The following is a 23,383-nucleotide window of genomic DNA, read 5'->3' on the forward strand; positions in this document are numbered from 1 at the left end:
GATCAATCGTTCTGTTTTGTGTATGTGTGTGCTATGTGGTGTGTGTGCTTGCATGCGCATGCTTGAGTGCGTGTGTCTGGCCTGATGCTGTGAGAGACAGGCCTAGAACCGTTACATTTTCACTGTAATGAAAATAATCATTGGGAATACGCTAATGAGTTGAACTGTGGTTGGATGTTTTTAAAGGCCAGTTTCCCCTGGCAGAAGTCACCCACAGCAACCGCATCCATCTAACCTTAAACATCACTGTCTCACTGCTCAATACCTGTCTCACTGTCTTGTTACATTACAAACATCACTGTCTCACCCCTCAGTACCTGTCTCTCTGTCCAATTTTACATTCATTATTATAAACCTCACTGCTCATGAAGGGAGAGAGAGGGAGAGGAATAAGTGATTATCAGGGTTGAGATATGTCCTCAGAGACAGACAACTACACACACATGGACCCACCCCTGAATTAGTACTTAGTAAGAGAAGCCCTTAGAAACACAGATATAATATATTTGAGATTCATTGAAGCATCTTTACACAGCTTTAACCTTCCAACCCCACAGCCCTAACCCAACACACACCAGTCTACTTCTGGCAGGAGGAAGAGGAAGGAAGAAAGGGAGGGAGAGGAGTGATGAGGAAGTGGAGGGAGGAGGAAAAGGAATCAGAGTTGTGCAATCATTCAGAGAGTAATTCATGTCTGCGGCCACAGGTGTCTGGTAATGAATGTGTGAAAATAGTTTGTGTGTGTGTGCGTGTGTGTGTGTAGACTACAGGGCAGACAGGCTTTGTCCTCAGCTCAATACTGCTGCCACCGAGACCTCAGCATGAGTAACTGAATGTTTATACTGGAGAAAAGTGTGTGTCTGTCTGTGTGTGTGTCTATCTTGGCTTGTGCGAGCCAGAATGGCTCATTGGCTCATTGTTTATGTAGGGTGAGGCAGCTTGATGTACAAGTACATCCACTGGACAGGATGCTAGTCTATCATAGGGCATTACCCCCAATCTATCTCCTTAATGCTGAGTGCAAAGCAGAGATGCATCAGGTCCCATTTTTACAGTCTTTGGTATGAGGGATTAAACTCACAACCTTCCAATCTCAGGAGGACACTCCAACCACAAGGCCACTATCACCTAAGTACTTATAATCAAACAAGGCCTTGTTTGACAAGGGCCAATCATTTTATTTAACTAGGCAAGTCAGTTAAGAACAAATTCTTATTTACAATGACGGCCTACACCGGCCAAACCTGGACAACGCTGGGCAATTTGTGCGCCGCCCTATGGGACTCCAAATCACAGTCGGTTGTGATACAGCCTGGATTCAAACCAGGGTGTCTGTAGTGATGCTGAGATGCAGTGCCTTAGACCGCTGCGCCACTCACGAGCCCATGCAGAGCTAATATTGAAATAATATTCCTACAGCAAAACGTGGTTTTCATGCCAAAATTTACAGTAGGAAAATCTTGCTATAACCTCTACAAAAAAAGTTCTCTTTTGCCAAGAATAACCAAGACTCACATAAACACACACACACACATGGTCAGAGGCTGTGAGTGTATTCCCAGTATGCCCTGGAGCAGTTGTCTTACAGGAGCGTCATGCAAAGGCCTCTGGATAAAGAACAGTGACATCATCACAGAGTGTTAGTGTGGTGTGAAGTGAACCAGCCTGAGGTCAGATTAGTCTGGTGAAGAGGAGGAGGGGAAGAGAAGAGGATGATGAATGTCCTTGAACCCCCCTCCTCTACTTTACTTCCACCCTCCCTCCCTTTACCTCCCCAGAGAACAAATCAGAGAACCAATCAGAGAACCAATCAGAAACAGAGAAGCTGTAGAACATTGACTGTAGAACAACACATTTTTAATGGGTAAATAGTCTATCATATCAGAAGAACAAAGGTTTTAACATTCAAATAAAGATTACAAAGACAATAGGTTTACTACCTAGGCTACAGAGATAGACAGGTCTACAGAGATAATAACGGTCTATCATTTAATTTGACCCAGTTAATAATAAACCTCCAGCAACGGGAAATGTGAATTATTATGTAGATTGTAATTCATCTATATTTTTGTAGGGGTTGATTCATTTTCCGTTAATCAAGTCTGACATTTTGTAGTGGAAATTTCAAACTTAAGAAGCCTTTTCAAACGTTGAATACATTGCAAAATGCATTTTGAAAAATCTTTGCGACAACAGAGTGATCAAATTAAGATAGCAGATCTGTACATCAGCAACATCAACAGTAGATATAGAGACTTCTCTACTTGCGTCCCAGGACAGCATCATAAATCTTGCCTGTCCTCTCCACCTGTATGTTTTGAAACCCTGCGGCTGTCAGCAGGGCAGTGTACTCTGCTGCCGTCCGCTCTTTCCCCTCCGTCTGCACCAGCATGTTCAGAGAGTACAGCTGGGCTGTCAGAGGCCCTGACCCGTCTTCACACAGCAACGCCTCTACCACCAACACACCTCCTCCTACACACACACACACACACACACACACACACACACACACACACAAACACACATTCTCACACGCACATACACGCACACAAACACACAAACACAGAAAACATATAATGGGTGCCTGATTGTCTTTGGCTCTGGGCTTTTTGGCTCTGGGCTACGATGGCCTGGCTGTGATGTCAGTCAATGTGCATTCTTCCTCAGTTGTCCTTCCCAGACTGCTGCTTACTCTGTTAGTTTCTATCAGAAGGTTGAGCTGAAGGTTAAAAGAATATCCTCATTTGCATCTCTGCGGAATGTGTGTGTGTGTGTGTGTTATGTTCTTGCCAGTGTGTGTGAGTGTGTTTGTGTTATGTAACAAGCCTCTGGCTACAGCGGAGCTCTCAAAGACCATAGTGTTTGTGTGTGGCTACTTGTGGGCTTGTCTGATAGGATGCTGTTCTTGACACAGTCACCCGAGGCGAGGGAGGGGGTGCAGAAGAGTAAGGAGAGGGGTGGTATTTGTGACAGTGCAGCTATGGGACACACAAACACACAGACAACAACAAACAGAATTTGGCTACCAGTTCTCTTAACCCCTTCTTTTGGGCACTAAACAGTCACAATATACAGTACTTGAGTACAGAAGTTGGCAGATCGGCTGTACCGACTTCAGACGAGCCCCAAAAACAGTGTGGGGGTCGTAGAGCGAAATAGAGAACACCATCGTGTTTGTGACAGTCTCAACCGTCGGATGCTACAGATGATTTTGTGAGAAGACTGATTTTCGGGATGTCTCATGGTCTGACAAACACTGCTGTATCGCTGTCACCTTTCACACCAGATGAGGAGGTGCAACATCTATACCTTAAACTGACAGATATTTATCAGGATTTTTTATTATGCCATTTAGATTTCCGTGGGGGAGCAGACATCGACTCTAGGGGGTTATCTCTGAATGGTTAAGGTAAGGCATTAACTACGAATTCTTAAGGTTAGGCATTAACTCTGAATTGTTAAGATAAGGCATTAACTATGAATGGTTAAATAAGGCATTAACTCCGAATTCTTAAGGTTAGGCATTAACTCTGAATGGTTAAGATAAGGCATTAACTCTGAATGGTTGAGATAAGGCATTAATTCTGAACGGTTAAGATAAGGGTTGAGGTCAGGCATTAACTCTGAATTGTTAAGATAAGGCATTAACTCTGAATGGTTAAGATAAGGCATTAACTCTGAATGGTTAAGATAAGGCATTAACTCCGAATGGCTAAGGTTAGGCATTAACTCTGAATTGTTAAGATAAGTATTGAGGTCAGGCATTAACTCTGAATGGTTAAGATAAGGCATTAACTCTGAATGGTTAAGGCATTAACTCCAAATGGTTACGATAAAGCATTAACTCTGAATGGTTAAGATAAGGCATTAACTCTGAATGGTTAAGATAAGGCATTAACTCTGAATGGTTAAGATAAGGCATTAACTCTGAATGGTTAAATAAGGCATTAACTCCGAATTCTTAAGGTTAGGCATTAACTCTGAATGGTTAAGATAAGGCATTAACTCTGAATGGTTAAGATAAGAAATTCATTCTGAACGGTTAAGATAAGGCATTAATTCTGAACGGTTAAGATAAGGGTTGAGGTCAGGCATTAACTCTGAATTGTTAAGATAAGGCATTAACTCTGAATGGTTAAGATAAGGCATTAACTCTGAATGGTTAAGATAAGGCATTAACTCTGAATGGTTAAGATAAGGCATTAACTCCGAATTCTTAAGGTAAGCAATTTACTCTGAATTGTTAAGATAAGTATTGAGGTCAGGCATTAACTCTGAATTGTTAAGATAAGGCATTAACTCTGAATGGTTAAGATAAGGCATTAACTCTGAATGGTTAAGGCATTAACTCCAAATGGTTAAGATAAGGCATTAACTCCTAATGGTTAAGATAAGGCATTAACTCTGAATGGTTAAGATAAGGCATTAACTCTGAATGGTTAAGATAAGGCATTAACTCTGAATGGTTAAGATAAGGAATTAACTCCAAATTCTTAAGGTTAGACATTAACTCCGAATGGTTGAGATAAGGCATTAACTCTGAATGGTTAAGATAAGGCATTAACTCTGAATGGTTAAGATAAGGCATTAACTCTGAATGGTTAAGATAAGGCATTAACTCCGAATTCTTAAGGTAAGCAATTTACTCTGAATTGTTAAGATAAGTATTGAGGTCAGGCATTAACTCTGAATTGTTAAGATAAGGCATTAACTCTGAATGGTTAAGATAAGAGTTGAGGTCAGGCATTAACTCCGAATGGTTGAGATAAGGCATTAACTCTGAATGGTTAAATAAGGCATTAACTCCAAATTCTTAAGGTTAGACATTAACTCTGAATGGTTAAGATTAGGCATTAACTCTGAATGGTTAAGATAAGGCATTAACTCTGAATGGTTAAATAAGGCATTAACTCCAAATTCTTAAGGTTAGACATTAACTCTGAATGGTTAAGATTAGGCATTAACTCTGAATGGTTAAGATAAGAGTTGAGGTCAGGCATTAACTCCGAATGGTTGAGATAAGGCATTAACTCTGAATGGTTAAATAAGGCATTAACTCCAAATTCTTAAGGTTAGACATTAATTCTGAATGGTTAAGATTAGACATTAATTCTGAATGGTTAAGATTAGGCATTAACTCTGAATGGTTAAGATAAGGCATTAACTCTGAATGGTTAAATAAGGCATTAACTCCAAATTCTTAAGGTTAGACATTAACTCTGAATGGTTAAGATTAGGCATTAACTCTGAATGGTTAAGATAAGGCATTAACTCTGAATGGTTAAGATAAGGCATTAACTCTGAATGGTTAAGATAAGAGTTGAGTTCAGGCATTAACTCTGAATTGTTAAGATAATGCATTAACTCTGAATGGTTAAGATAAGGCATTCATTCTGAACGGTTAAGATAATGAGGTCAGGCATTAACTCTGAATTGTTAAAATAAGGCATTAACTTTGAATGGTTAAATAAGGCATTAACTCTGAATTCTTAAGGTTAGGCATTAACTCTGAATGGTTAAGATAAGGCATTAACTCTGAATGGTTAAGATAAGGCATTAACTCTGAATGGTTAAGATAAGGCATTAACTCTGAATGGTTAAGATAAGGCATTAACTCTGAATTCTTAAGGTTAGGCATTAACTCCGAATTCTTAAGGTTAGGCATTAACTCTGAATGGTTAAGATAAGGCATTAACTCTGAATTCTTAAGGTTAGGCATTAACTCCAAATTCTTAAGGTTAGGCATTAACTCTGAATGGTTAAGATACGCCATTAACTCTGAATGGTTAAGATAAGGCATTCATTCTGAACGGTTAAGATAATGAGGTCAGGCATTAACTCTGAATTGTTAAAATAAGGCATTAACTTTGAATGGTTAAATAAGGCATTAACTCTGAATTCTTAAGGTTAGGCATTAACTCCGAATTCTTAAGGTTAGGCATTAACTCTGAATGGTTAAGATAAGGCATTAACTCTGAATTCTTAAGGTTAGGCATTAACTCCGAATTCTTAAGGTTAGGCATTAACTCTGAATGGTTAAGATAAGGCATTAACTCTGAATTCTTAAGGTTAGGCATTAACTCCGAATTCTTAAGGTTAGGCATTAACTCTGAATGGTTAAGATAAGGCATTAACTCTGAATGGTTAAGATAAGGCATTCATTCTGAACGGTTAAGATAATGAGGTCAGGCATTAACTCTGAATTCTTAAGATAAGGCATTAACTCTGAGTGGTTAAGGCATTAACTCCAAATGGTTAAGATAAGGCATTAACTCTGAATGGTTAAATAAGGCATTAACTCCAAATTCTTAAGGTTAGACATTAACTCTGAATGGTTAAGATAAGGCATTAACTCTGAATGGTTAAGATAAGGCATTAACTCTGAATTGTTAAGATAAGGCATTAACTTCGAATGGTTAAGATAAGGCATTAACTCCGAATGGTTAAGATAATAGTTAAGTTCAGGCATTATCTCCGAATGGTTAAGATAAGGGTTAAGGTTTGGGCTAGGCTTAAAACTCAAATCGAAAAAATGATTTTGCTGGATTCGAACTAGCAACCTTTGGAATGAGAGCGCTCACTGTTGCCTCTAGTGGCCGGTTTCCACTACATCTCAGGAAGTCATCAGACATGGATGGGCGTTGAATACTGACTTGTATCACAGGTGACCTGGCTGCACACACACACAGAGACAGAGCCAAGTCGCATCTGATCTTTCTCACCAGAGAGAATGACTGAAGGAGAGAGAGAGCGATAGAGGAGGATGTGTGTGTGTGTGTGTGTACCTGGTCTGCAAGCCCTGTAGACTTTGGTCAGTAGTTCTATGCTGCGCACGTCTGTCCAGTCATGAAGGATTCTCGCCAGAATATAGAGGTCAGCATCTGGCAGTGCATCTTTGAAAAAGTCCCCTACACACATACACAAATACACAATACTGTCAGTCAAAGACAATGGCTCCTCCCATCGCTCTGTCTGAGGTCACTGATTGGCTGTCTCTCGGTGTAGGAGTTGTCTACCTTCATGGAAGCTGACCCTCTGGTTGTCGTCGGTAACAAAGTGTTCTCTGGATGTCTTCACCACCTTGGGGAGGTCAAAGATTGTCACAGTGCATTCTGGGTATGCCAACACACACTGCTTGGCTAGCGCTCCACTGCAACCTAGAGAAAGAGAGAGGGAAAGAGAGAGAGAGAGATGCAGTGATATGTAATATAGTATTTATAATCACAGGAATATGTTGCCATGGTAACCTATTAACTAATTAGCAGAGCAATAATCCTTAACTGACCAATGAGGTGCTGTGAGTCCCAGGAGAGCCCGCCCAGCCCTGGTGTGTGTTTGTGATGTGATGTGTCATCTCTATGTGGGTTTTACACCCAGACAGTGTCTACAGAGAACACTTGTAGAAACCTGGCCTGTCTGGAAGACTGTTGAGTCTTTAGGTTGGGTGTGCTTTATCAGAACTCTTTTTAGTGGAATCTGTATTCTGAACACACCCACTCATATATCACAGACACACGCACAAACAGTTCAATAGTACAGGACAGGGGAGAGATGGAATCAAAGAAGAAAAAAGAAGAAAACAGAATGAAAGGGAAACAAAACGCACAGAACTTTTTCTCTCCCTAGCCTCTCCCTCTTTCCTTTTCAATAAAGTGTGTCAGCCTCAGCTTGTAGCTGCACAGCTACCCCCTGTGGTCTTTGGAGTTATTACACACAGCTCTACCCTACACAGTGACCTTTCACCTTATGTCAAGATGGTAACCACACAAACACACACAACTCCTCACCCCCGAGGTCGTAGATGGTTGTGAAAGGTGAGAGGTTGAAGGCCGTCACCACGTCTCGACCACAGATGTTCCAGATGGAGTTCATCAGCTGCATAAACTTTACCATCTCCTCCTCAGACCTACACACACACACACACACCACACACACACCTCTTTTCACAGATACAGTACCAGACAGCTGTGCCCAGCAAATATAAACTGCTCTCTGAATGATTCACAACTCTGATTCCTTCTCCTGATTTTCCTCCTCCCTCCTTTCTGTCCTTCCCCGCCTCTCACACCACCAACAATGACTGACAGATAGAGTCAGATAAAGAGTAAGAGAGACAGAGAGAGAGAATAATGAAGAGAAAGTGTTTTGTTCTAAAATAAATGTGATCCTTGAAAATCACTGAACCATAAAAAATACCATTCTCATTAGGTTGAATGTGAAGCTCAAGGCCATTCCACAACATTTCTCATTCCACTGACACTTTTTCTCCAGGCAGGAAAGCAGAGGGAGAGAGAGAATATGTGGAGGAGAAGGAGAATATGGAAAGAGAGTAAAGGTAGAGTAGAGATGAAGAGCTGTGTGTGTATGAGTGTGTCACCTGTACAGGGCTTCAAACAGATGTTCAGATTTGACACCAAACGCCTTCTCATACTGATTACTGCCCTCCCTGGGGGGACAAAGAGCAGGTTCCTGTTTTAATTCAAATCCAAATATGTTCTCCTTGGTGAACACAACTCAGGTGAGAGGACTCACCTCACAGCGTCAGTCAGGTAATGCCAGCAGAGGTAGATGGTCTTGGAGCTGTAGTGGATGGACTGGGTCAGGGACACTGGACTGGACTGGGTCAGATACACACTGGACTGCTCTGTGTTACTGTACATCACTAGAGACACAGAGAGGGGTATATGAAAGAGTGAGTGAGTGAGAGAGAGAGCGAGAGAGAGTTACCCTGTACGTCCAGTCTGTCTGTGTGTGTGCATTACTCTGTCCATCCAGTATGTGTGTGTGTGTGTGCATTACCCTGTCCGTCCAGTGTGTGCGCGCATTACCCTGTCCATCCAGTGTGTGTGTGTGCATTACACTGTCCTTCCTGTGTGTGTGTGTGCATTACTCTGTCAGTCCAGTGTGTGTGTGTGTGTGTGTGTGTGTGTGTGTGTGCATTACCCTGTCCGTCCAGTGTGTGTGTGTGTGTGTATTACCCTGTCCGTCCAGTGTGTGTGTGTGCGTGTGTGCATTACCCTGTCCGTCCAGTGTGTGTCTTTGTGTGTGTGTGTGTGTGTGTGTGTGTGTGTGGGTGCGTGTGCATTTGTCTGTCCAGTGTGTGTGTGTGTGCATTATCCTGTCCATCCAGTGTGTGTTTGAATTACCCTGTCCGTCCAGTGTGTGTGTGTGTGTGTGTGTGTGTTTTACCCTGTCGGTCCAGTGTGTGTGCATTACCCTGTCCGTCCAGTGTGTGTGTGTGCATTACTCTGTCCGTCCATTGTGTGTGTGTGTGTGTGTATTACCCTGTCCGTCCAGTGTGTGTGTGCATTACCCTCTCCGTCCAGTGTGTGTGTGTGTGTGTGTGCATTACCCTGTCCTTCCAGTGTGTGTGTATTGAGTAGGTCCAGCCCGGTGCAGGCTGCCAGGAGCCTCTCAGTCCCGTCCTGGCTGGCCCTGATTCCCAGTGCTACCTCCTCTAGAGACAGGGGGTGCTGTGACGAGGCCAGCAGGTCAAACACACCCAGCTCACAGGCTGTGAACAGGGTCTAGGGGAGAGAGGGCAGGCTCAAACACACACATCAAACAGTGGTTGAGAATGGGACTTGAATCCTATGTGTGTATGTTTTACCTTAGAGACCAGGAAGCCTTCCATATAGTCCAGAATCTTCCGGGGGTAGTCAGCAGCAGTAGTAACAGAAGTAGTAGTACCAGCTGGCTCCATTAGAAAAGTCTTCCCTGGTCCCTCAGCCTCTCACTAGACACTTCTGCTTGACCAGCGTAGGTTTGTGTCTGTCGCTGTATGAGACTGAGTGTTCCTGCGAGGCCTCCTGTTGTCAAAGGAGATCGGTATGAGTCCTTTAGTAGTGTATCCTGTATGAGTTGGTCCCAAGTCGATCCTGGTTCTGCTACTGCTGCTAGTCCTCGTGTGTGTTGTAGTGAAACAGCCAATAGCTCTTGTAAACGTGTGGCTGTGCAAACGACTGAGGGAGTAATATTAATGACCACTGCTGCCTCAGTCTCAAGTTTAATCGGATAGCCCATAGGTCTTGTGTGTGTGTGTGTGTGAGTGCAGCCCCAGTCGGAGCAGAATAATCAGATTAGTCAAATAACCCAGATTACAGTCAGGGGCTCAGACCTCAATACACTGGGTCCTTGATAAACACTACACACACACACTTCATTCTGTTTCATACTGTCATTACACTGGGGCCTGTTTTAACACCCACTACTATAACCACACACTAAAAACTTCAGTTTGTAATAGAACCACAGATTAGCTAGAATAATGAAATGTTTAGAAGGAAAGATATAGTAGGCATTAAGGTATCCATCCATTCAGAATATTCATCCATCCATTCAGAATATTCATCCATCCATTCAGAATATTCATCCAAAATAAATCACATATTTTCTGTCGTTTCTTTATTTCAACAAATAAAATGACACAGTGTGTTGAGGACATGCAGCCACCCATCAGAACAGAGAAACATGAGCATATACAGCAGATTGACGACCCCCTGAACCTTTATACAACCTATATACAACGTTACCCACTCACTCTGCTCTGTTCACACACTCATCAATAAGGCAAATTAAATGTACACAGACAGGCAGGCTCCTGGCTTGAACTAGCAGGAACACCATTCAAAAAGTTAACATGGTGACACTAGGCTTCAGTCTGGGGTTGGTGCGTCAAAACAAAGTCACCTACAATTCTCTCTCACCAGAACACTGCAGACATCATTAAATCTCACAGAACCACTTTATGTTCTAGTGACATCAAGTTAGAACTGAAACTACTGTCTAGTCTGGTGGTTAGACGTGGAATTCGGAAACGTGTGTCTGGTTAAGCTGTTGGACATTTTTTTGTCTGATTGTCTTTGGCTTCGTTCTCTTTATCCTAGGGGAAAACACTTGACTTAGACTTCAGCTGTCTATCTACTGAGACTGTGTGGTGTCTGGCCATAGGACTAAAGATCCCTGCTCTAATACTGAACTACAGTTCCCAGAAACCCAGTAATATTGTTATTCTGAAACACAAAACAGGCCATTCACTGTGACCCTAAAAAGTTTAAGTATTTTTTCTATCTTTCCTCAAAGGAGACACATACTAACCAAGTGATCAAACTACAGTACATATGGCATCTACACTACATGTGTCAAACAGAACATAATAGCAGTGTAGCATTCTGTAACCTACAGATGAACGAAGAGCATTGGTGGAGGGAGGGAGAGAAAGAGGTGTGTGTGTGTGTGGAGACTGTAAGAAGCTGATATGGTCCAGAGACAGTGTGTAGCAGCATACAGAACCACCCTGACCGTGTATTACTTAAACTAGGCCCAGGCATAGGGTCCTCTTCTGTCTCCTCTGGCTGTGTTGACCGTTTAGTGTCGTCTGGAATAACTACTACTATGCTTCCTGGAGTCCCTGTCTCTATCGCTGCTCCTGTCTCCACTCCTCTCCTTCTCCCTGCTCCTGTCTTTCTCGCTGCTCCTCTCTCTACTCCTAGAGCTGCTGCTACTAGATCTGTGCCTGCTGTCTCTATGTCTATGTGTCCTCCTCAATCTGCTGTGGCTCCTCCCACTAGAGCTTCTGCTCCAATCACGGCTCGTGCTCCTGCTGCTGCAGCCCCGTCCATGGTGACTGTGTCTCCTGTGGATACAACTACCACTCCTCCCCCTGCTATAGCTTCTCTTCTTCTTAGAACTACCACTTCTCCTCCGTCTGCTATCACTTCTCCTTCTCCTCTGACTATCACTACTCTTTCTACTAGAGCTTCTTCTTTTCCTGCTACCGCTGCGTGTCCGGCTGTACCACCTCCTGCCCCGGCTGTGGGACCGACTCCTCTCCCTCACCTCTCTACTTCTCAATCCATAACCTCTTCTCTCCTCCATGCCTCCTTCCCTGTCCTCTCTGCCCCCTCGCCTCTCCTCCCATTCTCCTCGCCTCTTCTCCCTCTCTCCTATCTGTTTCTCAGTGACGTGTGATCGTACGGTAGCTCTGGGGCTCTCCTCTCCCCTTGGTCTAACCCCGTTCACCCCCAGGGCCCTGGCCGTCTTCCCCAGGTCGGAGCTCTCTCCCCTGGGCATGGTCAGGGCAGAGGGCTGGGTGATAGAGGTCTGGTTCTCTCCCTTTCCTCCAGCCTTCTTCAGCAGGTTACTAACCAGTCTCTCCCTCAGCTCTCTCTCTCTGCGTTGCAGATCCAAGGCACGCCCCTTCTCTAACTCCACACGTCTCAGCTCCGCCTCCTGCTCCCGCCTGCAGGCCTCGAGCTGCTTCTGCCGCGCTAACTCCTCCTTCTGCCTGGCTAACTCCTCCTTTTGCCTGGCTAACTCCTCCTTATCTTGCTCCTCTCTTTCCGCTCTCTCTTTCTCCTGCTGCTGCTGTTTCAGAGCCTGAGGGAAGGGAGAGAGAAATGATTAAGTGGTTCCTATCAGCATGTTTCCGTATTGAATGTTCAATGGCGCCATATATCAAGTGTCTGTAGTTGTGTGTGTACCTTGGCCCTGCCCAGTAGTTCAGCCATAAGGCGTATAGACTCCAGGTTCCGCTGAGCCAACAACAGCCTTCTCTCCTCCGTCGCGATCTTCAACTGCAACTTCTTCTGCTCCACCTCCTGCCTCCTCTTCACCTTCTTTATGTTCCTCTTCTCTTCCCTCTCTCTCAGCTTCTGCTCTCGTTTCCGTATCCTCTCCACTTTCCTCTGCACCTTTTCCTCCTCCTCCACCTCTTTGTGTTTCCTACAACCACAGCAGAAGCATGGTACATCATCTAGTCTAATACATAGTTCTGCTACTGTCAACCAATACAGGCCCCAGTATCCTAGTTCCTACCAGTGGAGGCTCCTCAGAGGAGGAAGGGCAGGACCAATTCTCCTCAGTGAATTTCATAAAAATAAAAATAGTGAAACACTTAAAAAGTTATCCTTTTTGGATAAACCTATACTAAATATATTCACGGCACCAAATAATTGATTAAAACACAATGTTTTGAAATGAAGGTCTACAGTAGCCTCAACTATGTAGGGTAGCACCATGGTGTAGCTGGAGTACAGCTAGTTTCTGTACAATGACTTCAATAAAAGAACTTAGGAGGCTCGTGGATCTCACCCCCTTCCATAGACTTACACAGTAATTATGACAACTTCCGGAGGATGTCATCCAACATATCAGAGCTCTTGCAGCATATTGTCCACCCAATCAAAGGATCAAAGAATGAATCTAGTACTGAAAGCATAAGCTACAGCTAGCTAGCACTTCAGTGCAAACAATGTGGTGAATAGTTTACTGAAAGACAGTAGTTGAACAGTTAAAAAAAAAAATATTGAAGAAGCAAAAGAGAGAGAGATAGCTAGCTTTATTTCATTTCCCCCCCTATTTCACTTAGCTAGCAAATGCCGCTAGCTAATTTAGCCTATTCAAACACCCAGCTCAAACAGAGAGGGATGCTATGTTAGCTAGCTGGCTCTGGCTATCCAACACGGTAACTCTTCCATGTCAAGGTAAGCTTTTGGTTTTAATAATTTATTGCCACCGGGCCCTGCCGGTGTAACTGCTAAACTGCTTGCTAACTGTACACTGTACTGCATGATTGTAACGGGTTTACTAACAGGTTAGTTCTAGTAGCTATGTTAACTTCACGTTAACTAATATGGTGAGAATAATGTAGGCTGTGTGTAGTGGTTAACGGTTATAATATGAAGGTTTGGCTTGAAAAGGTTTTCTCGCCTGATCACAGACAGCTGATATGTTGTGTACAGAAGTCCACAAGCGAAAGAAAAAGGTGAGGAGAGCGTGTAGATGCAAATTATCCAATGATTGAAAAGATCATGCTGTTTGTGTGTGGCTGCTATGAAAGTGAACTGTGTTTGCGTGTGATTGGAGTGTATTCACTCTGCCGATTCTGTTGAAAGACTTTTCTTAAACTGAAGCAAATGGAACGAAATGAGGATAAACATACCCGAATTGGTCCAAAAGAAACTAATTTGCAACTGTTAGACCAATGATTACACCCTAGAGCAGCAAGATGCAGGCAATATTTTCAAGGGAGTATTGAATGTATCAATGTCTTACCATGATTAGTTAAATTTCTCTCGACCTGTGCACCTACATTGTAAACTTTCATTCACAGGCTGGGTTGTAGCAACCTCATGAGTATCATGTAGAGTATCATGTAGTAGCCTAAACCTATCAATGTTACATTGAACTGGGTGAATGGAATATGAATGACAGTCATCCAATACGCTGTAATAAAAAAAAAAACGTCCTCCCTCATCTTAAACGACACCGACCGCCACTGGTTCCTACCACCTTCTGTTCGCAGATCTGGACTGGATGGGTGACCACAATATGGTGGAAGCACCTCTCTACACACTTGAAGACTAGGTCATTTACTTTTAAAGGTAATTTATGGTTGAGCTGTGTTTACCATTAAAGTAGTCCCTGCAAACGTCGGGCTAATGCCTTTGAAAGACGCTTTGTTGGCTGTATATTGACCTGTGCTATTGCGCGATTCGGATTGAATCCCGGCCTAAGAGCCATCACCATGACTAAGATCACGGTAGAGACACGTAAGAAGCAAGGACTAGGAAAACGGTAGGGCCAGTAAAGAAGAAAGGATTAGATAGACAGGGGTCAGTGTTTTCAGACCAAGCACATTAATTATTTTCCTCACTATACCTCTCCTCCTCCTTGCGTTCCTCCTCCTCCTTCTCTCTGCGTTTCTGCTCCTCCCTCTGTCTCTCCAGCTCCTGTATTCTCAGTCGTTCCTGCTGGCGTCTCTTCAGAGCCACATCACTCAGGTGCTTACTGGTGTCAAAGGTCACCTGACAGACAAATAGAAAAATACAGTGAGTCCTAATTAGAGTTGGGGTAGGACTGCAGGGTGCACTAGTGACACTCAGGTCACCTGACAAAAAGACAGACAGACATGCTACTCTCCTAACACCCCCTCCCCCACATCTCCTCCTCATCTCCTCCCCTCATTCTCTTAATTTGGGTTGAGAGGCTTTGACCCCTGTGGATTAGACACTCAGATCTCTCTCCTCATTTCTCCCTCTGCCCCGCCCTCTTTCTCTCCATCCTCTTCATTAAGGCAGTACGGCTTAGTTTTGGAATTAGAATTATAATACGGCCCTGACTTTCATTTCACTAAAAGGCCTTAAACCTGTTGCCCTACACAAGCCTTTCTGTACGGACTCTAACCCTCCCTTCTCATTAACTAACACACAACAGGACAATCCCCTCAACCCTAACCCAGATCTAACCCAGCCTTACCGCCTCTCTCTTCTATTGATATTTCATCCCTCTTAGTGTGGTTATATACACTGAGTGTATACAACATTAAGAACACCTGCTCTTTACATGACACACTGACCAGGTGAAAGCTATGATCCCTTATTGATGTCACCTGTTAAATCCACTTCAATCAGTGTACATGAAGGGGAGGAGACTGGTTAAATAACTATTTTTAAGCCTTGAGACAATTGAGACATAGATTGTGGATGTGTGCCATTCAGAGGGTGAATACGCAAGACAAAACATTTAAGTGCCTTTGAACAAGGTAAGGTAGTAGGTGCCAGGCACACCAGTTTGTGTCAAAAACGACAAATCTGCTGGGTTTTTCACGCTCAACAGTTTCTCGTGTGTATCAAGAATGGTCCACCACCCAACTTGCCAACTGTGAGAAGCATTGGAGTCAACATGGGCCAGCATCCCTGTGGAACGCTTTCGACACCTTGTAGTCCATGCCCTGAAGAATTGAGTCTGTTCTGAGGGAAAGGGGGGGGTGCAATTCAATATTAGGAAGGTGTTCTTAATGTTTTGGACACTGTATGTTTGTGCCTGTTTATTTATTTTTATTTCACCTTTATTTAACCAGGTAAGCCAGTTGAGAACAAGTTCTCATTTACAACTGCGACCTGGCCAAGATAGTGCGACAAAAAAACAAACACAAAGTAACACATGGGAAAACAAACGTACAGTCAATAACACAATAGAGAAATATATGTACAGTGTGTGAAAATGTAGTAAGATTAGGAAGGTAAGGCAATAAATAATTACAATTTAGCTTTAACAGAGTGATAGATGTGCAGATGATGATGTGCAAGTGGAGATACTGGGGTGCAAAAGAGCAAAACATTTTTTTTTTACAAGTAACAATATGGGGATGAGGTAGTTGGGTGTGCTATTTACAGATGGGCTGTGTGCAGGTACAGTGATTGGTAAGCTGCTCTGACAGCTGATGCTTAAAGTTAGAGAGGGAGATAAAAGTTTCCAGCTTCAGTGATTTTTGCAATTCGTTGCAGTCATTGGCAGCAGAGAACTGGAAGGAGAAGCAGCCAAAGGAGGTGTTGGCTTTGGGAATGATCAGTGAAATATACCTGCTGGAGCACGTGCTATGGGTGGGTGCTGCTATGGTGACCAGTGAGCTGAGATAAGGCGGGGCTTTACCTAGCAAAGACTTATAGATGACCTGGAGCCAGTGAGTTTGGCGACAAATATGTAGCGAGGGCCAGCCAATGAGAGTATACAGGTCGCAGTGGTGGGTAGTATATGGGGCTTTTGTGACAAAACGGATGGCACTGTGATAGACTACATCCAATTTGCTGAGTAGAGTGTTGGAGGCTATTTTGTAAATGACATCGCGAAGTCAAGGATCGGTAGGATAGTTCAGTTTTACGAGGGTATGTTTGGCAGCATGAGTGAAGGAGGCTTTGTTGCAAAATAGGATGCCGATTCTAGATTTAATTTTGGATTGGAGATGCTTAATGTGGGTCTGGAAGGAGAGTCTGACCAAACACCTAGGTATTTGTAGTTGTCCACATATTCTAAGTCAGAACCGTCCAGAGTAGTGATGCAAGTCGTGCGGGCGGGTGTGGGCAGCAATCGGTTGAAGAGCATGCATTTAGTTTTACTAGCATTTAAAATCAGTTGGAGGCCACGGAAGGAGTGTTGAATGGCATTGTAGCTCGTTTGGAGGTTAGTTAACATAGTGTCCAAAGAAAGGCCAGATGTATACAGAATGGTGTCGTCTGCATAGAGGTGGATCAGAGAGTCATCAGCAGCCAGAGCGACATCAATGATATATACAGAGAAAAGAGTCGGCCCAAGAATTGAACCCTGTGGCACCCCCATAGAGACTGCCAGAGGTCCTGACAACATTCCCTCCGATTTGACACACTAAACTCTGTCTGAGAAGTAGTTGGTAAACCAGGCGAGGCAGTCATTTGAGAAACCAAGGCTATCGAGTCTGCCGATGAGAATGCAGTGATTGACAGAGTCGAAAGCCTTGGCCAGGTCGATGAAGACAGCTGCACAGTACTGTCTTTTATCGATGGCGGTTATGATATCATTTAGGACCTTGAGCGTGGCTGAGGTGCACCCATGACCAGCTTGGAAACCAGATTGCAAAGTGGAGAAGGTACGGAGGGATTCGAAATGGTCGGTGATCTGTTTGTTAACTTGGCTTTCGAAGATTTTAGAAAGGCAGGGCAGGATAGATATAGGTCATTAACAGCTTGGGTCTAGAGTGTCTTCCCCGTTGAAGAGGGGGATGACCGCAGCAGCTTTCCAATCTTTGGGGATCTCAGACGATATGAAAGAGGTTTCAACAGCGTTGTAATAGGGGTTGCAGATAATTTCGGAAGATCATTTTAGAAAGAGAGGGTCCAGATTGTCTAGCCCAGCTGATTTGCAGGGATCCAGATTTTTCAGAACATCAGCTGTCTGGATTTGAATGACAGAGAAGCGGGAGGGACTTGGGCAAGTTTTTGCGGGGGGTGCAGAGCTGTTGGCCAGGGTAGGGGTAGTCAGGTGGAAAGCATGGCCAGCCGTAGAAAAATACTTATTGAAATGATTGATTATCGTAGATTTATCAGTGGTGACGGTGTTTCCTAGCCTCAGTGCAGTAGGGGCAGCTGTGAGGAGGTGCTCTTATTCTCCATGAACTTTAGTGCCCCAGAGCGTTCTGGAATTAGTGCTACAGGATGCACATTTCTGTTTGAAAAAACTAGCCTTAGGTTTCCTAACTGATTGTGTATATTGGTTCCTGACTTTCCTGAAAAGTTGCATACCACTACTATACCACTATTACTATTCGATGCTAATGCAGTACGAAACAGGATGGCGTGAACCAATGGCTATATCTGTTCTTAGTTCTACATTTTCTGAACGGGGCATGCTTATTTAAGATGGTGAGGAAAGCACTTTTAAACAGCAATCAGGCATCCTTTACTGACGGGATGAGGTCAATATCCATCCATGATACCCGGGCCGGGTTGATTAGAAAGGCCTGCTCGCTGAAGTGTTTTAGGGAGCGTTTGACAGTGATGAGGGGTGGTCGTTTGACCGCAGACCGATTACAGATGCAGGCAATGAGGCAGTGATTGCTGATATCCTGGTTGAAGACAGCAGAGGTGTAGTTAGAGGGCAAGTTGGTCAGGATGAGGGTGCCTGCGTTACGGATTTAGGGTTGTACCTGGTAGGTTCCTTGATAATTTGTGTGAGATTGAGGGCATCTAGCTTAGATTGTAGGACGGCCGGGGTGTTAAGCATATCCCAGTTAAGGTCACCTAACAGTATGAACTCTAACGATAGATGGGGGGCAATCAACTCACATATGGTGTCCAGTGCACAGCTGGGGGCTGAGGAGGGTCTATAACAAGCGGCAACAGTGAGAGACTTATTTCTGGAAAGGTGGATTTCTTAAAGTAGAAGCTCGAATTGTTTGGGCACAGACCTGGATAGTATGACAGATCTCTGCAGGTTAACTCCACCCCCTTTGGCAGTGCTATCTTGTCAGAAAATGTTGTAGTTGGGGATGGAAATTTCAGAATTTTTGGTGGCCTTCCTAAGCCAGGATTCAGACATGGCTAGGACATCAGGGTTGGCAGAGTGTGCTAAAGCAATTAATAAAACAAACTTAGGGAGGAGGCTTCTGATGTTAACATGCATGAAAATATTTGTAGCATGGATAGTGTGTGTAGTTCAGTACCTTGATGTTGCAGGCCACAGCCTTGCCATCCTCTCCTTTGTACATGAGCTTCATGCCTCTCAGTGTGTCCATGGCCTTGGCGAAGCCATCATAATCCTGATACTGGACGTACGCCTCAAAGTTAAGATGGCCGCCGAAGGTGAAGGTGTTGAAGTTCTTATCAAGAGTGTCCTCTCTGTACGGGTCCAGCATGGGGATGTCCACCTGACGCACCGGACCAAAACCCTGGGAGGAGATGGGGGTTAGGGTTTGTGTACGTTAGGGTTGGTGGGGATGTGTGTGTTAGGGTGATTGATTGATCGATCGATGATGGATTGAGTGATTGCTAGGTATATGTTGCGTCCCTCCGTACCTGGAAGACCGCCTGCAGGGCGGTCTCGGAGGGCCGGTCGGGGGGTCCGTCAGGCAGGATAAACCAGCGACAGGGCAGGCCCTCCAGGTGGATGGTGTCTGGCCTCTCTCCTGGAACAGTATCGTTCATGTCCTTGGCGTCACGGAAGAACGAGTCCCAATCATAACGTGTCGGGAAGTCCATCTTATTCTCTACCGCACGCACCTAGACATCCCACAGAGAAATTATTCATTTATTATCAGTCAATTGGGAGAAAGAGAGTTCTGTTTTGCAAGAACCTGGGGAAGGCTGTCCATGACCAAAAATACAGACTGTTACACTTTACATTTCCCCCGTACATTTTCAAGCCTACAGAACATTATCTCCGCTACCTTGAGTATGTCAGTGAAGCCGCTGAGTTTGATGCTCTTCCCATCCAGTTTGGCCAGCAGGATCTTCACCACCCCTCTATTCTCCACTTCGCCCTCAAAACGGATGAAGTCCATGGTGCTCTTAGAGATCCTGCGGAGAGACAGAGGTGGGATGTTTACCTCTCCATACAATACATATCAGTACCAGAAAATATTGATACCAGGCAACCCATTTGCCATATTATCAGTATTGTCACAGTTTAATGTTGGTTATTGTAGAGTTATTAGCTTGGTTAAAGCTATAACACCACACATAGAAAACATGTGGCCTATGACTAACAATATTAATATTTTCCTATAGATAGGGGCAATTGCATGGTGACAGGGTGATGCTGAGACTCAAATGTTTCACTTTAAAGTGTACAGTACCAGTCAACCTTCTCATTCAAGGGTTTTTCTTTATTTCTACATTGTAGAATAATAGTGAAGATATCAAACCTATGAAATAACACATATGAATTAATGTAGTAACCAACAAAAAGTGTTAAACAAATCAAAACAGATTTTATATTTGAGATTCCTCAACGTAGCCACCATTTGCCTTGATGACAGCTTTGCACACTCTTGGCATTCTCTCAACCAGCTTCATGAGGTAGTCACCTGGAATGCAAATCAATTAACAGGTGGGTCTTGTTAAAAATTAATTTGTGGAATTTCTTTCAATCTTAATGAGTTTGAGCCAATCAGCTGTGTTGTGACAAGGTAGAGGTGGCATACAGAAGACAGCCCTATTTCGTAAGAGACCAATTCCATATTACGGCAAGAAGAACAGTACATCATTACTTTAAGAAATTAAGGTCAGTCAATACGGAAAATGTCAAGTATTTTGAACGTTTTTTCAAGTGCAATCGCAAAAACCATCAAGCGCTATGATGAAACTGTCTCTCATGAGGACCGCCACAGGAAGGGAAGACCAAGAGTTACCTCTGCTGAAGAAAAGTTCATTAGAGTTACCAGTCTCAGAAATTGCAGCCCAAATAAATGCTTCTCAGAGTTCAAGTAACAGACACATCTCAACATCAACTATTCAGAGAATGCGTGAATCAGGCCTTCATGGTTAAATTGCTGCAAAGAAACCACTACTAAAGGACACCAATAAGAAGAGACTTGCTTGGGCCAAGAAACACGAGCAATGGACAGGTGGAAATCTGTCCTTTAGTCTGAGGAGTCCAACTTTGCGATTTTTGATTCCAACCCGCCATGTCTTTGTGAGACGCAGAGTTGGTGAACAGATGATCTCCGCATGTGTGTTTCCCACTGTGAAGCATGGAAGATGAGGTGTGATGGTGCTTTGCTGGTGACTGTCTGTGATTTATTTAGAATTCAATGCACACTTAACCAGCATGGCTAACACAACATTCTGCAGCGATACGCCATCCGATCTGGTTTGGGCTTAGTGGGACTATAATATTTTTTTCAACAGGACAATGGCCCAACACACCTCCAGGCTGTGTAATTGCTATTTGACAAAGAAGGAGAGTGATGGAGTGCTGCATCAGATGACCTGGCCTCCACAATCACCCGACCTCAACCCAATTGAGATGGTTTGGGATGAGTTGGACCGTGGAGCGAAGGAAAAGCAGCCAATAAGTGCTCAACATTTGTGGGAACTCTTTCAAGACTATTGGAAAACATTCCAGGTGAAGCTCGTTGAGAGAATGCCAAGAGTGTGCAAAACTGTCAAAGGCAAAGGGTAGCTACTTTGAAGAATCTCAAATATAAAATATATTTGATTTCTTTAACACTGTTTTGGTTACTACATGATTCCATATGTTATTTCATAGTTTTGATATCTTCTACTGTGTAGAAAATAGTAAAATTTTATTTGAAGAACTGTTTGGTAACAGAATGATGGCTCAAACAGTCATTCTGTTACCAAACTTTGCATCTGAACTGTTCTTCAAGTAAATGTGTTATTGTAAAAATTTTATTGGAAATTGTTAAAAGTCATCCTTGTGCATATAGTTGTATGGTTTGTTTTGCAATCATTGGTTTATGTTTGACATACATTTTAAAGTGAAAAAGCATATTGTCAGCATGACTGTTACTGTGGAATTGCCTACCCATGCCTACCTGAGGGCAGAGAACTGTTCAGGAGCTACCATGGCCTTCAACCTCTCCATCACTTCCCAGTTAGAGATGCTCTTCCCAGGCAGCTTCAGCTGGGGCAGTGCCACACTCACCTGAAAGAGAAATCATTCAATACATATCACAATACATGCTCACCTGGAAGTCAAATACATTAAGTTGGAGATGCTCATTTAACTACTTTAGGTCCAAGTGTATGTGACAGTATAGATGTGTATCATTCACCGTCATCTTGGCGATGGGTTTCAAGAACAGGTTGTACTCCTGACACAGACACACCGCCTCAGTGGTGTCATGGACGATGGTGGTCATCATGACACCTGACTACAGAAAGCTGGGGGGTGAAGAGAAAGAGGGGGGTGAGAGAGAGGAGATAGTCAATGGGATCCGTGTGGAAAATGTGTAGATGTGCTGTGTCTTTCAAACACTAATTGCCTACCATCACTGGATATCACTGGCCAGCCAACTAACTATAATTCATACAGAAACTGCCAATTAATGTATTTATTTTGCTAGCTACTGTAACGTTAGCTAATAGTATATCATTTCAAACATTAGCCATGATCTTGGCGTCTTTTATCGAGTTACTGGAAAGCAGACATCACTGTGACACATTTGGTAGTAAACTAGATAAGTATCCGATATGTAGCTAGTTAGCACTGAAACTAAAAACCAAAGATAGCTAGCCAACTAGCTGCTATCGTTACGACTGAGTGGTTTCAGATAGCTAGCACAGCAGTTACAGTAACGTTAGCTGGCTAACGGTAACCAATGCGGCCGCAGCACTTTTACCCTCAAAACAAACACTAATAATTTACAGTTAGTGACGTATATACACCAACCTGTTTCACCAGCAGCTAAATATATGTACTTTATGTTATTTGTATGTGTTAAAACGAGAATATGTTCACAATACGTCAGTTAACTGCAGTTATCTCCACAACAAATGAAGCTACTGGCGGAAACTTTAGAGTTGGATGAACTTTGAACCTACCATAGACATACGAAAGCCTTTTACTGTAGGATTAAACATTTATCGCCACCTTGCGACGATTCCTGAAGCGCATTTGTGCATACCGTAATGATTTACTAACGAAATGAAGAAATATTTTGATTGAATATGTAACATATGACATTTCTTAATCTTTTTTTAAATACAAAATCGTGCACGGATAAATTGCAAATTGTCAACAACAAAAAATGGTATCAAAAGTATCTACTAGAGAGCAGCAAACGTCATGATTACATTTTGACAAAACATAATATTGGCAAATACACTTTTCCTTTCGTCTTTCTAAGATTTCTGCAAATGGAAACCTACGGCTGGAGTAGGCATGAGAGTAGGGGAAGTAGAATGAGCACCCCAATAGAGTGAAGTACAGTGAGCAGCAACCCGCTCTCTCTTTCCTCCCTCTCTCATCCCTCTCATTGATTCAGCGGTGCTATAGAGAGCTAGAGCCCCGGGCAGTAAAGTTGGCACAGTTTCCCTGAAAAGATGTGGAGGAATTTACATAATAGGCATTATTCCCCTCAGTGTGTATGTAGGTCAGGCAAGCA

The 23,383-nt window shown here is 43.4% G+C and overlaps 2 protein-coding genes across 4 annotated transcripts; both read right to left on the reverse strand.

Moving 5' to 3' along the window:
- Positions 1-1,835: 1,835 nt before the first annotated feature.
- LOC110520357 (acetylserotonin O-methyltransferase) lies at positions 1,836-10,025 on the reverse strand. Its single transcript, XM_021597618.2, has 8 exons — positions 9,611-10,025; positions 9,353-9,527; positions 8,533-8,662; positions 8,378-8,446; positions 7,788-7,906; positions 7,017-7,157; positions 6,786-6,908; positions 1,836-2,472 (listed from the first exon to the last, which is right to left on the reverse strand). Exons 1-8 carry the CDS (start codon positions 9,701-9,703, stop codon positions 2,261-2,263), a joined length of 1,062 nt encoding a protein of 353 aa, XP_021453293.1. The 5' UTR covers positions 9,704-10,025; the 3' UTR covers positions 1,836-2,260.
- Positions 10,026-10,387: 362 nt separating this feature from the next.
- On the reverse strand, positions 10,388-22,842 carry LOC110520356 (A-kinase anchor protein 17A). 3 transcript variants are annotated; one of them, XM_036974883.1, is made up of 9 exons: positions 22,821-22,842; positions 22,052-22,160; positions 21,812-21,921; positions 19,700-19,829; positions 19,329-19,532; positions 18,977-19,201; positions 14,662-14,807; positions 12,483-12,723; positions 10,388-12,378 (listed from the first exon to the last, which is right to left on the reverse strand). In XM_036974883.1, exons 2-9 carry the CDS (start codon positions 22,139-22,141, stop codon positions 11,368-11,370), a joined length of 2,157 nt encoding a protein of 718 aa, XP_036830778.1. In that variant the 5' UTR covers positions 22,142-22,160; positions 22,821-22,842; the 3' UTR covers positions 10,388-11,367. The 3 variants fall into 3 exon arrangements, with proteins under 3 accessions (XP_036830778.1, XP_021453292.2, XP_036830779.1); XM_021597617.2 differs by lacking the exon at positions 22,821-22,842 and adding an exon at positions 22,669-22,810; XM_036974884.1 differs by lacking the exon at positions 22,821-22,842 and adding an exon at positions 22,266-22,553.
- Positions 22,843-23,383: the final 541 nt, after the last annotated feature.

The sequence above is a fragment of the Oncorhynchus mykiss genome, chromosome 3 (genome assembly GCF_013265735.2).
Source record: "Oncorhynchus mykiss isolate Arlee chromosome 3, USDA_OmykA_1.1, whole genome shotgun sequence".
Classification (NCBI taxonomy): domain Eukaryota; kingdom Metazoa; phylum Chordata; class Actinopteri; order Salmoniformes; family Salmonidae; genus Oncorhynchus; species Oncorhynchus mykiss.